General features: G+C 51.9%; 1 protein-coding gene across 3 annotated transcripts in view; it reads right to left on the bottom strand.

Annotated features, from left to right (window-relative positions):
• The window catches only part of GPRIN1 (G protein regulated inducer of neurite outgrowth 1), a 155,852-nt gene extending 151,706 nt beyond the window's left edge, over window positions 1-4,146 (bottom strand). Inside the window, exons 1-2 of one of the 3 annotated variants that reach the window (XM_073651375.1) lie at window positions 3,969-4,146; window positions 1,397-1,478 (exon numbers count right to left, since the gene is read on the bottom strand). In XM_073651375.1, the coding sequence (XP_073507476.1) occupies window positions 1,397-1,441 (45 nt within the window). In that variant the 5' untranslated portion in view covers window positions 1,442-1,478; window positions 3,969-4,146. Of the gene's footprint in view, window positions 1-1,396; window positions 1,479-3,850; window positions 3,949-3,968 lie in introns of those variants that run through there. The other 2 variants (XM_073651376.1, XM_073651378.1) reach the window with 2 other exon arrangements.
• Between the last annotated feature and the right edge of the window lie 12,094 nt (window positions 4,147-16,240).

The following is a 16,240-nucleotide window of genomic DNA, read 5'->3' as shown; positions in this document are numbered from 1 at the left end:
GAACAGTCTTTTTCAGGCACGCAGTACCCGGTGGTTGCGGGCACGAGATCCTGCCGACTACGCCAAAAGTTGATGCACCCCTGGGCCTGTGTCGCGCAGCGTTGCGCACGCGGGAGCTTACCCGGAGCCGGATCTGTTGAGGGTTGTAGTCTCGTGGCGGTGACCCGGTCCGTGCCCAGGGAGTCAAACTAAGTGGCGCTGTATTAGTGGTAGATGTTGTACGACTACGCCACCCGTTGAATGCAGCGAAGGAGCTGCCGCTGCAGGGCAGACCGCTGAGGCCGGTGGTAGGATTGTGCAGCGTGATAGTATCACCCCCAACGGGAGGGGTATGGCGTCAGGGCAGCCGACGTGGATGATGGGGGTAGCAGGAACCACTCGGAGACGGTACGGTGTAGTTCAGGGTCTTTACTGGTGACAAAGATAGACCCTCCCGGAGTACTGGCTAGCGATTGGGGCCTGGTCAGTCCTTGAGCAGATGGGATCTCCCCTAGCCAGGCGGAGTTGTAGGCCTCCCAAACTAACTGTACTCTTCTGGCTACCTTGCTAGAGGCGGGTATAAGTAGCCCACGTCCCTGAGTGTACCGTGTGGTGCTCACCCGTATGGCCGGTGACTCGGGGCCTTCTAGTAGCTTCCGCTCCACGACGGCGGTGCTGGTCCCATGCGTGTGACCGTGCCTTCGGGTTTCTTGGCCAGAGGACCTGAAATCCCCTGCCTGACGGATTCTGCTGCTGGGTAGGAGTTAGTCCCCACAGCCTCGGACTCCGGGTCCGGTAAGAAATCTTCTCAGTCAGGGCGAGCTCTGCAGCTGCCAGCCCCTAACTCCTTGTAACACTGCTCACACAGAGCTCCTGTTGTTTCTTCCCATAGCTGCTTCTCTTCTCTGTCTCTACTTCTGGCATGGCCCAGGAGCTGGGCCCAGCCGGAGCCACAGCTCCCTGTCAGCCCTCCTGGCTGAACTCTCCCTCTGAACTCTCTAACCCTGCCTCAGCCCCAGGTTTATATAGGGGAAGTCCTTCCCCTCCCAGGACTGGGCAGGAGGTGTGGCATGCATAGGATTCCTGACCAAGAGACCTCCCACCTGCTCTCAGACATAACATTGCTTGTTACTGTGGAAACCAGACCCCTGGGGTGCCACACATATACCCTATGGGTATGTTCAAATTGAGTTTTTTGAGGAGTTTTTAGAACAGGAATTGAGCAGAAACGCTCCACAATCATCTTCAAAGACTCAAAACTCCTCAAAAACTTGGGCCATGATTCATCAAGACTGGCGTGAACAACGCTGGTCTGAATGTGTGGGCGTCTTAGAGACAGACGTTCTTGATTCATTCAAGCACATGCTTCTTAATAAATGAGGAGCATCAAAAAAGTGATGTGCGCTTTGCAACTAACCTCACTCCAATCAGAGAAAGAGAGAGAGAGCAAAATTTCTGGCATAAGCTGGTCTTGAATCCGCCCTTGTGTTCCCGCAGCTCTGCAAAACAGGAGTGAAAACACCAAAAGTTGCTAAATATTTGCTCTACCTTGAGTTGCACAAAAATGTTGCGACTTATGAAAGTGTTTTTTGCAGATTTCTGGAGAAAACACTTTCATGGAGTTGGGGCCTTGGAGATTACTCTCAGTTTCCCCCCAAAAAACGCTTAGAATGTATTTTCCCTGAAGCGTTTTTTTGCAGCCTTTTGATTGGACAATGCATTGTTCGGAATAGATTCTATCATAAATGACTTCAAAGAAGTAAAATGCACTTTCTTTTTCCTACCAAGAGTTTCTCAAAACCTGAAGCGGAAAGAAAACAACAGTCATAAGATCATATGACCAGCAAAGTGGTTTTACAATAGAAATGAATAGAAAGAGTCTTTTCTGTAGCCAATTTTCAGGTGTTTTCTGAAGCGGTCCCGCAAATACCATTTAGGCCACAGCCCCACTATCAGTATTTGGTCAGTATTTTTTCTCAGGAGTGGGAGCCAAAACCAAGAGTGGGTGATAAATGCAGAATTGGTGACTTTTTTCTATTATACCTTTCCTCTAATTGTTCCACTCCTGGTTTTGGCTCCAACTCCTGAGAAAAAATACTGACCGAATACTGACCAAATACTGATAGTGGGGCTGTGGCCTTATATTAAGGCATTGGCTACACTCTTTGCACAGGATATAAAAAAAGCAAAGCTTTTGGCTAGGAATAAATGTGTTTCTCTGCATTTACTGTATAATTATCATAAATCCGCTATGAGGCTCAGACATCACCATAGTGATACAGTTCTCTCTGTATTGTATGTAAGACAATGCATTATGTGAAAAGCGCAAGAGAAATGATTTCTACATTTCTGTGTGTTTTCAATAATATTTCCCTGATACCTTATTATATTTTACTGTATAAAACAATGTGAATAAATCATAAGCGTTTGTTCAGTCACAAAAAACACTATATCATCCACAGCTCGTGTGCAGAATCTTGTCCCATTGTTTATCACATAAACGACATTGCTTACAAGAAATGTCACCTCTTCTTCCAATAAATAAAAGTCTTTAAAAATATTCAGTTATTACTAGAAGGTGATTAATGACCTTAAAGGATATTAATAAATATTGTACTATCTTTTACATCATATCCTTTCATTTTACAACCTAGAGTACAGAGACTCCCTTGAGTGTCCCCACCATAACAACTAAACAGCCCCGAGCAACTGTCTTGTGTATGAAATCCATTTATTTATGATGAAACCAGAGAAGCGTCACACTTCCTGAGGTTATCGGCTTTCCATACGAGTATAGAAGAAAGCAGGTAATTTCGCCTGGAAAGTAGAACACCATAGAAGGAGACATAGGAAATAACACACAAAGCCAAAATACTAGACTTAAAGAGAATGGAAGTAGGATGGTGGGCCATTGGTCTCCTTGGAAACACACATCTAACTGCATGGAATACTAAGAAATGGAATCCCCCCTGTTAAAATTTTATAGCAGCACACAAATACTGAAGTCATAGATGTAGCCATACTGTGATGCATTGACTACACCGATCCTCCACATGAAAGAACAAGGGATGAATGGAATAGTTATTGTTAATTATTTGGCTCCATGCAATGCCCCTACGTTAAAGAGACATGCTGGGCATTCAGCAAGCCGGGCAGGTGACTAAAAAAGAAGGAAGGATCTGTCATCCCCTAGTACATGCTTTACTACATTGATCAAGTGGCTCAAGACACAAGAATCCACTGCGAGAGGCAAAAAGATCAAGTTACCTTACAACAATTCTCCTTTAAATGCACTGATCATGTCCTTAATATGAGCAATAAATGTTAAAGAAAAAATAATCATGAAAACCTAAGAAAGAGGCTACTACTTATTTCATGACCTAAGACCTAGCAGGAGGTAGCAGGTGTTATGGTCAATGAAGCCAGAGGATATTGATCTTCCTTTAACAATGGTTAGGAGAGACATCTAGTGATTATTTTTCTAATATAAATACCGTACATAGCAACAAGAAAAAAATATACAAAACATAAAACGCGCTTCCTTTAAGAATTCCTTGAAAATATAGTGTTTGTAAGATCTTGGAAGAGTAACACGGTGTAAAATGATTGCTCTGTTTGGATTTAAAGTACAAAATAATAACATAAAATGTGCGGACAATGGTGCCACATTCAGCTGGATACATTTACTACTTAAACACGTGCTGCCCCATTGCAGATGGCACTGCAAACCTTCTCACCAGCAGTTATACCCATCTGTCCTCTAGTACAATACAACCTGTCCACTGACACCTGGCAGGTGACCAATGATGGGGCAAGCCACAAACAAATGATGATGAGGATGATGATGATGATGAAGAAGAAAATAAAATACCTTGTGCACAGAGTTTACAGAGCTGGACTCAATTCACTAGAAAGGTATAGCAGGCGGAAAAGGAGAGATGAGAATTGAAATAAAGAAAGCTCAGGAGTGATGGGAATAATGCAATTACCTGGATGAGTCACACCGATGAAGCTCTCCTGCCTGAGAATCCCTTTGCCTGCCCGCACTTCTCCTAGTGCTACTCGTAGCTGAGTGTTGCAGTCATGCCTGCCAGTGGGAGCATGCGTGTGGGAGGAGGGAGAGAGAAACACAGAGAACAGAAGCAGCAAATGTTTTTCTCCCATCAAATTACCCCGCATCATACTAGGAATCAGCAAGAGAAGGGAAAAACAGTTGGGCTATTACACAATCGAAAGAGTGCGAAGGGTGTCAAATGAATGCGTGTTTTCCAGGATGTTCACAGAATCTAACAGTGGAGCAAATTGTCCTCATACAAAGAATACCCAAAAATGGCCAAAGGGAAAAAAGAGTTGACTGGGCAATAAAGTAAGAATTTGATTGGATCCAACAGATCGGTGAATGATTTTTCACAACCAGTGTAATAGATATAACCATCGTTTGTAAGTAATGTGAAAAAAAACTTTTTCAATTACCATCATGGCAAATTATCGTTGTGTGTAAATAACCAATTTATACCAATAAATCTGGGAATTAACTGTAATGGGTGCAGGGGTTGCAGTCGCACCCTGGCCTGGAGTCTAGATGGGCCTAATAGGTCTCTTTGGCCCAAGTGAGAAGACTAATTTCATTAAAGACCCATGTTCGTTGGGGATTTTTCACTGAGGCCAAGAAGCTTCAAGTTACGCCACTATAAATAATGACTTGTTGGCCTGCCAATATGAATGCAAGTACAAACTGAGAGTAAGTGAAGGTGCAGACAAGCGTACATTCTCTAATTCGAGAGAATTGGGTCGATTATGCAAATAACATTCTGATCTGAGTGTGATCAGAGTGTGAGCATAATGTGATCCAATTCTCTCGAATAAGGAGAAGATGGAGTAAAAACTTCTCCATCTTCTCCATTCTGTGAGGTCACAGAAATTGAACTGCACTCAAATGTCAACTGAGTACAGTCCGATGTTTCCCACACATTCATTGACTTGCATCACTGAGTGCGATCCGAATAACTGATCCAACTTGGGCATGCAGCGATTTTTTTCTCAGACGGTCTCTGTCCAAGGAAAGAATCAAACTTGTGCACAGCCCCATAGTCTAACATTCGACTGGGCACGATCCGATATTTTGTTGGATCGCACTCAGACAGCAAATACGCTCAACTGCACCTCCCTTTAGTGTTATCCCTATATAAAAGTACCAATAATACAGCATTGCTTTCTTGTAAGAAAGTCTGAAAAATATTAGTTAATGATGTCCATGTTCATTCTGAGCTTCTTTGTTAAAGGGAATCTGTCACCCCCTGGGAATTATCAGACCTCTAATATGGGCATACAAGTGAAAGAAATGTGAACCTATACTTGACGCGCCCCCTGGGCCAGTGTTGTTGGGGATACCCGGAGCCGGATCAGATGGGGGTTGTAGTCTCCGAGTGGCTGTGACCCGGTCCGTGCCCAGGGTGTCAAGCTCAGTGTGTGGCAGTCCTTACTGATGTTACTAAAGTTCTTTATGTCGACTACGCCACCCGTTGAATTGCGGTCACTTCGGCCGCCGCTGCAGCAGGGTCCACTGAGGCTGATGGTGTTTGTGCAGCTTAGGTAGTATAACCCCCAACGGGAGGGGTATAGCCTCAGGGGGTCAGGTGCAGAGGATGGTGGTTGTGGAAGTGCAGGGAAGATGGTAATGAGAGTCAGAGTCGGGTTGTGCAGTTCAGGGTTCTTTACTTACTGCTGTTCTTGTACTGGTCACTCCGGCCTTGAGTGACCACCCGAGCCGTGCTGCGTCCACCAGGTCCTGGACTCGGCCAACCCCCAAGTAGTTCTGGAGCGTGGTTCTGAGCTCCCTTTCTGTCCTGTCCTCGTCTCTGGCCTTCCCCACCAGGGATCCACCTATGTCCGGCTCCCTCGGGCCTCTTGTTGGCGAACCCTTGCCTCTGGGTTCCCTGACCCTATGCGTGGTCTGCCTTCCGGGTGGATTTGGTGGGTGGCCGTGGCAGATGCTGCCCACGGCCTCCGGTCTCTGGCTGAGGTATGCTGTAGCCCCCACCAGTTTGGGATCCGGTACCCTGTTGCCAACTCTTCACCCTGTGGTTGTATTTGGGCTCTCAGAGTTCCTTCTTTCTCCCCCTCTGGGTCTTTCGTTCTCTCCTCTCTCACTCTGGGCCTGGGGCTGCTCTGCTCCTCTGCTTTATTCCACTGCTCTGCAAAGTCTTCACTACAACAGGCTGACTTCTCACAGACTGACTGACTGACCCTGATCTTAGATGGTGCCCACCTTAAATACTCCCTCTATGTGTGAGCTCAGGTGACCAGCACCCAATGAGCTCCTAGCACTACCCAGACTGCTCCCCCTATCTGCCCCTACACTACTGGGATGTACCACCCCCCTCCCACTCCAGCCAAGGACAGACTCGGTCGTACCTGCACATTTCTAAGTGGGAGTACCGTTGGTCTGCCCTCCGGAAATGGGATGTGTGTAGTGCATGCAGCCTTCTGAGCTCAGCTCCACACTCCATCCTTACCCGGGAGTGGAATATCACACCTCTGGCTGAGGTGCAATACCCCTGTAGCAGCCGAATCCTCAGGGTGCTACATTCCCCCCTGGTAAATCACAGCACGTCCTCGGGCTGTAAGATATAAAAAACACCAAAACATACAATTTTTTTTTCATAAACATAAACATATAAAACATATAAAACATCATATATATCAGCATAAACTTTTCATATAAACTTTTCATAAAAACATTCTTGTCTTCTGGTTCCTCCGGTCACGGTGCAACTTGTGACCGGGTAAAGTGCGACTGTCTCTTGAAGAAACACGGTTTCCCATAAAACCAGTAGGGGGCGCTTTAGGAAGCGCAACTATATACAAGGGGATATGGCCGCTCTCAGTCCTCGGCCAGGTATTAGGGAGGATTGACCGTTCTCAGTCCTCGGTCAGTGGGAATAGGGACACACGGGTTAACAGTTCAGTTCTCTGGTCCCAACGGGGACTATATTAGCAGCAACGGTTCACTGTGCCCCGACGGGCAACTATATACAGTCTCTATACTACCGTACTCAACGACGGCGTCCTCCTGCTCTTTCTTTGTGATTGGTTCCAGGTTCTGGTTCAGACCCGTCCGGGTCCTCTTGCTCCTCCTCACACCGCAGCTCCTCCTCCGTCAGGCGATGCACATGGAGGGCGTAGGGTCCTTTGGCACACTTGTGCCGGGTGAAGGTGACCTCGTCCCCTAAATACAGGTCACGACCTCTGTGTCCCTCCGGTAGGTGGGACTCAACGTCTCTCCTGGTCACGAAGACGTCGCCTGGGGTGCGGTGATCCCTGATGAAACCCCACCCATGCTGCAGATTGAACTTTATCACAGTCCCGATGGTACGGGGACCATGCGCTGCACGGGGGTCTCTCCTGGTCCGGCTCTTCTGCTCCGCGCTCCTTATTTGGGCTTGCTGTTCCCGGACCCGCCTCTCTCTCCGCTCCCTCTCAAAGACCTCGAGCTGCTGGCGGCAGCACTCTGCACGCTCCGCTGCGGCTGCCCGAGTCTCCTGAGTGAACCCCATGAGGTCTTCTCCGGTGGGATCCCACTCAAACTGGGTCTCTTCTAGCGGGGGCGAGATCCTCTTCATGGGCTTTGGAGCCGGGATCAGGGGTTCGCACATGGCCCTTGCTTTTTGCAGCTCCAGCTGGATTTATTCCTGGGGCCATACGAAGGGCTGCCCATCCGGGCACGTATGCTGGGCGAACAGGTCCTCACCCAGGTGCGGTACTTTAGGTGTTATGGGCGCCGTGGTGGTAGCGGCGCCCGGGTTAACCAGGCCTTGCGACCAGGCCTGGGGCACCTTGAAAGTAAAGGGCACCGTAAGAACGGCGGCGCCCTGTGTTACTTGGCCCTGCGACCAGGCCGGGGGCTCCGCGGAGGTAGGGGGCGCTGTTGGTATTGCGGCGCCCGGGGGTACTAGGCCTTGCGACCAGGCCGATGGTACTTCCTGCTTGGCCACGCTCGGGGTCGAGGCGTGTGACGTCACAGGGGTCGCGGCTTCCGTTTGAGGCCTAGTCTGCGGCGGTGACGTTGCAGCGACGGGCACGGCAGGGGGTACTTCGGGCTCTGCGACGGGGAGCTGGGGCAGGCACGCGGTTTCCCGGCTCGGGGTAGTGACGTCCCCTTTACCTGCCTCCATTCGTTCGGCTCCCTTCTCGGCGCCGTCTCCGGCCTTCAGTCCTCCTGCGCCATCCTCAGAGGCGGTCTGTCTCCTCGTCTCGGGCGGCGTGCTCCGCTGACGGGTTTCGGTCTGCTGGGCCATCTCTCGGCTCCACTCCGCCAACGTCTCTCGCTGTACCCGGGCCATCCTCCGTGCGAGGCCCTCCAGCGCGGTCTGTGCACACTCCCGGTCTCGGGGGAGCTGTGTTAGGATCTCCAGCAGGCCTTCTGGAGTGGCGACCTGCAACAGGCTCCTGACCACTGGGTCGGTGCTGCCTGGAGTGGCGGCCCGCATCAGGCTCCTGACCACTGGGTCGGTGCTGCCTGGCTCTCCCTCCATCTCCGGGTGTGCTTTCTCTGGACTCTCTTCCAGACGTCTTGTCTCCGGGTGCGCTCTCTCCAGACTGCTCCAGGCGACACCCATCTTTGTTCTCTTCTTCTGTCTCCGCCCACATCGAGGGTGGTCCCGGGGCAACTTCAGTTCCAGGGGCAGTTCTCTTACGCTGATGGACACTTCCAGCATCAGTCTCTGTTGGTGGGCGCGGTTTCCGCTTTTGGCGCCATTCTTCGACCTGGCCCACGATGGGAGGTGGCCTCTTGCCACCCTCTGGCACGCCCATAATGGCGTCCGCTCCCCCAAGGCGGGAAATCTTCAGAAATGGCGGGAATCGTCTCCCAGTGGCGGGAAACTCCATGGATGGCGGGAAAAAGCTGCAAATGGCGGACAACCGGCGGGAAACGACCTGTGATGGGGCCCGATGGCGGGGACCCTCCGGAACCGGCGGGAGACTTCTCTTTGAGGTAACGATGAACTTTTCTTCAGGCACGCAGTACCCGGTTGTTGCGGGCACGTTATCCTGCCGACTACGCCAAAGTTGACGCGCCCCCTGGGCCAGTGTTGTTGGGGATACCCGGAGCCGGATCAGATGGGGGTTGTAGTCTCCGAGTGGCTGTGACCCGGTCCGTGCCCAGGGTGTCAAGCTCAGTGTGTGGCAGTCCTTACTGATGTTACTAAAGTTCTTTATGTCGACTACGCCACCCGTTGAATTGCGGTCACTTCGGCCGCCGCTGCAGCAGGGTCCACTGAGGCTGATGGTGTTTGTGCAGCTTAGGTAGTATAACCCCCAACGGGAGGGGTATAGCCTCAGGGGGTCAGGTGCAGAGGATGGTGGTTGTGGAAGTGCAGGGAAGATGGTAATGAGAGTCAGAGTCGGGTTGTGCAGTTCAGGGTTCTTTACTTACTGCTGTTCTTGTACTGGTCACTCCGGCCTTGAGTGACCACCCGAGCCGTGCTGCGTCCACCAGGTCCTGGACTCGGCCAACCCCCAAGTAGTTCTGGAGCGTGGTTCTGAGCTCCCTTTCTGTCCTGTCCTCGTCTCTGGCCTTCCCCACCAGGGATCCACCTATGTCCGGCTCCCTCGGGCCTCTTGTTGGCGAACCCTTGCCTCTGGGTTACCTGACCCTATGCGTGGTCTGCCTTCCGGGTGGATTTGGTGGGTGGCCGTGGCAGATGCTGCCCACGGCCTCCGGTCTCTGGCTGAGGTATGCTGTAGCCCCCACCAGTTTGGGATCCGGTACCCTGTTGCCAACTCTTCACCCTGTGGTTGTATTTGGGCTCTCAGAGTTCCTTCTTTCTCCCCCTCTGGGTCTTTCGTTCTCTCCTCTCTCACTCTGGGCCTGGGGCTGCTCTGCTCCTCTGCTTTCTTCCACTGCTCTGCAAAGTCTTCACTACAACAGGCTGACTTCTCACAGACTGACTGACTGACCCTGATCTTAGATGGTGCCCACCTTAAATACTCCCTCTATGTGTGAGCTCAGGTGACCAGCACCCAATGAGCTCCTAGCACTACCCAGACTGCTCCCCCTATCTGCCCCTACACTACTGGGATGTACCACCCCCCTCTCACTCCAGCCAAGGACAGACTCGGTCGTACCTGCACATTTCTAAGTGGGAGTACCGTTGGTCTGCCCTCCGGAAATGGGATGTGTGTAGTGCATGCAGCCTTTGAGCTCAGCTCCACACTCCATCCTTACCCGGGAGTGGAATATCACACCTCTGGCTGAGGTGCAATACCCCTGTAGCAGCCGAATCCTCAGGGTGCTACATACTCACCTTATGTCCCATATTAGAGATCTGATTGCTTTGAAATTGCTTTTTATAAAATCATTTTACCTATGCTTGGCGCCCGGGGAACGCCAAGAAATCCCTGCCTACTTAATTAATTTCAATATCCCCCCCCCCTCCCCTGCATGTCACAGGGCCCGGGATTTCTTGGCATCCCCCGTACGTCAAGTATAGGTAAATGATTTTATAAAAAGCAATTTCAAAGCAATCAGATCTCTAATATGGGACATAAGGTAAGTATAGATTCACATTTCTATCACCTGTATGCCCATATTAGAGGTCTGATAAGTCCCAGGGGGTGACAGATTCCCTTTAATGAATGCAATTAAAGGATTAGTGAGCTGACAATTTCTGGCACACTTTGGTCATGTGTCCATTGCATAATAATGTAACACGGGTACTTTAGATGCAGCGACACAAAAACACAGAGCAGCCAATACAGGGTTAATAAACAGGGGAAGTTTATAATAACAGGGTAAATCTCCATGCAGGGAGTATCAGGGGAAAATATGGGGGAAAACAAGGGAAGTAGCAAGTAAAAGTCTTTAACTGACAGTTCACAGTTTAACTAGATATAGCAGAGTCTAACCGGTTGTAAACGACAGTTTTTACACTTAGCTGACTCTTTTCCTCCACAAGGCAGTTGCCAGCTGATGCCGGTGCTGATTTCTTCAGGCGTTCCCGCCGAAACAATGCTCCGTCTTCTGGCGGCAGCGGGCGGTATCTGGTTTTACCCGCTGAGCCCCTAGTCCATAACACGGCACCTCACGTGCTCGGCTCCACAGACCCTGTGTCTCTTCTCCCTCTAGTCGGCTTGACTACTCCGGTCCACTGCACTCGGCTCTTGCTCCCAGTCCTGGAGCCAGGACCCTCTCACACTGCTCTGCTGAGCAGGACCCAGCTCCGCTTTCTCGCGCAAATGTCCTCCTCTCTTCCTCTCTCTACCCACGTCACCAGTCTCTCGGTCACCTGATCTCCCAGTGCTCACTCTGGTCATGCCCCCAGCTTCCCAGTCACCTGACTTCTGTGCTCGCAGTCTGTCTCCCCCCTGCAACCAGAGGCACGGCCCCGACAGTTCCAGATCCCTTGCTCTGAAAGTACTTACACCCTGGTCTTCCCTCTTACACTCCCACTCTCCTTTAACTCGCCATTCCACGGGCGAGAGTTCCTTCATCAAACGTTCACATTCTTGGACTTCTTGGACGATAAGGTACGATATGAATTGATCTTGTTTGTAATGGTGAGGAGGCACTCATGCTGTTGTCCGTTCTGATTGGCGTAACTCAGTCTGACCGATGGGGGGTGCAGGGTCACTCGGATTTCCAATCTCCGCCTGCCCGGTGGATTCAACCGATGTTGTTCCCTCGCCGCCTGCACTGGGGACTGCAGGTAATCGAGTGCTGGGGCTCGGAGGTAGAATCAACAACTCTTCTTCGTCCACATCGTGGCCTGGGGCAACTGTGACAGGACCCTCTCTAGAAGCAGGTGATTCTTCTCCATCCTTGTCATCTTTAGACAGACAGGGTCGCAGCATACTACGATGAACCACCCTGGTAGGGGCTCCTTCAGCCCCCTTGGGTTGAACTTCATACACATGTCCTTCAGCGCCAATCCTGCGCTTCACTCTGTGTGGGGTTCCATTCCCACTACCTACTCAGTTTGCTCCGGGGCCGCCTGTCCCGAACCAACACCAGCTCCCCGGGCCTCAGAGCTGTCCCTCGAAGAGGCAATGTCTCATGATGTTTAAGCTCCTGAAACTTTTGTTGTACCAACCGTCGGAGGGCCTGCAGTCGATGCCGATGTTCCCGGACCCAGGAAGACACCCCCGTCCATGGGTAGTCCTCCTCGGAGTCCAGCTCTAACTCGGTAATCTCTCGCCCCTTTCGCCCGAACAGCAAGGTATAAGGAGTGAACCCCGTCATACTATTCACTCGGTTGTTGTAGACCCACACCAGCTCGGCCACAAACTCAGGCCACCATACCTTCCGATCTTCCTCCAACGTGCGGAGCATTTGGATCAGTGTCCGATTAAAGCGTTCACAGGCCCCATTTCCTTGAGGGTGGTAAGGAGTAGTCCGTGACTTCTCAATCTTGTACAACCGGTGCAGCTCTTCCATCACCCAGCCTTGGAAGCAGGATCCTTGATCGGAATGAATCTTCTTTGGGCAGCCGTACACCCGAATGAAATCTCGGCAGATGGCCTGCGCAGCGGACTTGGCGGTCTGGTCTCTGGTAGGGGTCACTATCGCAAACTTTGTGAAGTGGTCTGTCATTACGAGGCAATGTTCATACCCGAGATGCGCCGGTCCAATAGTCAAATAGTCGATCATCAGCACCTCCAAGGGGGCTGAAGTCACAATAGTTTGTATGGGGACCCGCTGCTCCTGGGGCTTAACCAGTTCACAGCTCCGACATCTTCGACAAGTGTCTTCTATTGTTGCTCGCAGTCGGGGATGATACACCAGCCTCTGCAACCACTGAAATGTCTTCTCTGGTCCGAAGTGAGCCCCTCGTTCATGAGCCTCCTTAGCCACTACTCCGACCAACTTCTCTGGGATCACCACTTGCCAGGTGGTCCCGAACTCTCGCAGTAGCTGCACCCGTTGGTACAGCAGCCCGTCTCGCAAACACAGTCTCTCCCATTGTCCCAGCCTCTTCAGTGCTCCCGGGGACAGGGTACTCCTCTTTTCTCGACTGGGGACTTGCCGCAAAGCCACCCATTGACGTAATTGAGCAACTTCTCTGTCAGTCTGTTGAAGTCGGATCCAGTCATCTCTTGGCCGCCCTAGCACTTGTTCTTCCGACGTCTCTCCGATCTGTCCCTGTGCCGCGGCCAGCGGTCTTACGAAACTTCGGAAGCTAGGGGTCTCATCCACCTCCAAATCTTCATCGCGGTCATGATCAGGCCGTTCATATGTCACTCTGGAGAGGGCGTCGGCGTGAGTATTCTCTGCCTTAGGCCGGTAGGCAATCTTATACCGGTACCTGGCCATGCGGGCCACCCACCGCTGTTCCAGGACCCCCAATTTTGCATTCTCCAGGAGGGCCAGCGGGTTGTTATCTGTTCTCACCAGTACTTCGGACCCGGACAAATACTCTGCAAACTTCTCGGTCATTGCCCAAACCAGAGCCAGCAACTCTAATTTGAAAGAGCTATAATTATCCGGGTTCCTCTCGGAGTCGTGAAGGGAGCGGCTGGCGTACACAATCACGTGCTCTTTCCCCTCCTGTACTTGAGATAACATGGCTCCCAGACCATGTAGGCTCCCATCAGTGTGGAGTATGAAGGGTTGGGAGAAATCCCCATAGGCAAGTATTGGGGCCTCGGTCAGGGCCATTTTTAGGGCACGGAAGGCCTCTTCCTGGCTACTTCCCCACCGAATCGCCTCATTCTTGGAGCCCGCCGGCACTCCCTTAAGTAGCTCCAGCAATGGGTTGGCTATACAGGTGAAGTTCTTCACGAATCTTAGGTAGAACCCGGCAAGTCCCAAGAAGACCCGAACGTCCTTCACTGTCTTCGGGGTAGGCCACGCCTGTACGGTGGCCACCTTTTCCTGGGTAGGCCTGACTCCTGCACCGGACACAGTATGACCGAGATATTCGATCTGTTTGCGAAACAGGTGGCACTTCTGGGGCTTCACCTTTAGGCCATGACTCTGTAGGCGACTCAGTACTTGCTCCAGTCGCTGGAGGTGCTCCTTGAAGGTGGCGGCATAGACAATTATGTCGTCAAGGTAAATCAGTGTCGCCTCGAAGTTTAAATCGCCCAGGCACCTCTCCATCAGACGCTGGAACATCCCGGGGGCGTTAGTCAGGCCGAAGGGCATCCGATCGAACTCGAACAGTCCCATGGGTAATATGAACGCCGTCTTCTCATGGTCATGTTCGGACACGGGCACCTGCCAGTACCCACTGGCCAGATCCAAGGAGGAGAAGTATCTTCCCTTCCCTAAGGCCGACAGGGACTCTTCAATTCGGGGTAGTGGGTAAGAGTCCCGTACTGTACAGGCATTCAGTCGTCTATAGTCAACACAGAACCGCAGGGTCCCATCTTTCTTCTGGACCAGGACAATCGGGGCTGCCCACGGACTCTGACTCTCCCGTATCACACCATTCTGTAACATGTGGGCTAGCATCTCCTTAACCTCTTTATACATCTGGGGAGGTATCTGCTGGTATCTCTCCCGCACTGGGGCAGCGCTCCCTGTGGGAATCTCGTGGGTAATGGCTTCACTGCCATCAAAATCACCCTCATGGCCAGCAAAGACTTCCTGGTACCGCTCCAGCACCTCTTCAACCTGCTGCACCTGTCAAGGTGTAAGTTCCGTCAATTCAGCCAGCATTCGTTCTAGCACTCTTCGCCCCCCCTTCGCACTAGCCCAGTGGGATTCTGGCGGCACGGTGATTGCCAGAGTCTAGGGGTCTACTCGTACAGCGGACAGCTGTACCACATCAGGTCGCACCAACTTCTCTGGCATTCCCAGAATCTGGGCTATTTCCGCCCTGGGAGGGAGTGTGAGATCATCTTCGCCCAGATTAACACACCGCACTATAACATTGCTACCCCGAACAGTGGCCAGTGTCCGAGCCACCAAGAGTCCGGGGGGTACTTTGTCCATCAATGTTGGTTCTATCTGAACTTCGACCCCCTCAAGAGGTGTGCAGGCCCGTGCGGATAACGTGAGTACAGTTTGTCCGGGCGGTAAGGTGATCACCGTAGCTGCTGGCACTATTATTTTTCCGAGGATCTTTCCTTCACTTGACGTCTCCTGAGCCTGGGCAGCTCGGATTAGTTGTTGAAAGACCTTCCGTTGGGGAGTTCATGGGTCCCACTGGTCTAGAGGAATCTCCTTCGGCTCACTAATCAGGATTTGCCCGATCTCTTTCAGCACATTCATTCCGAGGGTCACCGGGGGTCCACTTCCAGCTCCCCCTGCGACCAGGACGACTCCTTTTTTTTTCCCACATCTTTTCCACACACTCGGATCTTCATCCACACCACCCCTGCGACCGGGATGGGTAATTGATTAGCTGCCGTGAGTCTAATTACTGGTCCCCATTCAGGCCACGCTATCTCTGGAAATCGTTGTTGGAAGTAGGCTTCTGTCATTGTAGTCACCTGGGATCCCATGTCAATCAGGCAGTGAACAGCCCGACCGCTTATTTCGGCCCAGACAGTGGGGCTGGTTGAAACCAGGTCCTTGGGACTTCCTCTTTTTCTTTCCCCTTCCTCAGGCTCCGGGCTGTGTCCCCCAAACATGGAGCCCGCTAGTTTAACGGCTGCCGCGACAGAGGCTGCCCTCGGCTAGCACAGCCCCTGGCGTAATGTCCTGCTCCTCCACACTTCCAGCAGGGCGTGTCTCTGTCTGTGTAGGGCTGCCTCACTCCCCTACGGAACTCTCCTGCAAGGGGAGTCCTGAATTCAATTCTTTCCATAACTGGAGCAATCGATCTGGGTTTCTCTGGTGTCGGGGCAGGGGTCTTCTTGAGACTGGACAATTCATCCCGCATTTCCTGTATCTCTTTTTGCATCTCTCGAGCCCATTCCGGTTCAGCTGCAGGCGGGGTGGGTACCTCGTTACTCCGACCATCCCTGCCAGGGCCGTCACCCCCATCTCCTGCTCTCTCACACGGTGCTGATTTCTTCAGGCGTCCCCGCCGAAACAGTGCTCCGTCTTCTGGCGGAAGCTGGCGGTCTCCGGTTTTACCCGCTGAGCCCCTAGTCCATAACATGGCACCTCACGTGCTCGGCTCTACGGACCCTGCGTCTCTTCTCTAGTCGGCTTGACTCCTCCGGTCCACTGCACTCGGCTCTTGCTCCCAGTACTGGAACCAGAAGCCTGGACCCTCTCACACTGCTCTGCTGAGCAGGACCCAGCTCCGCTTTCTCGTGCAAATGTCCTCGTCTCTTCCTCTCTCTACCCACGTCACCAGTCTCTCGG

Source organism: Phyllobates terribilis, unplaced genomic scaffold (assembly GCF_046119375.1).
Source record: "Phyllobates terribilis strain yellow unplaced genomic scaffold, ASM4611937v1 Scaffold_11__3_contigs__length_659146591, whole genome shotgun sequence".
Lineage (NCBI taxonomy): Eukaryota > Metazoa > Chordata > Amphibia > Anura > Dendrobatidae > Phyllobates > Phyllobates terribilis.
This window is presented reverse-complemented; position numbering and strand designations above follow the sequence as displayed.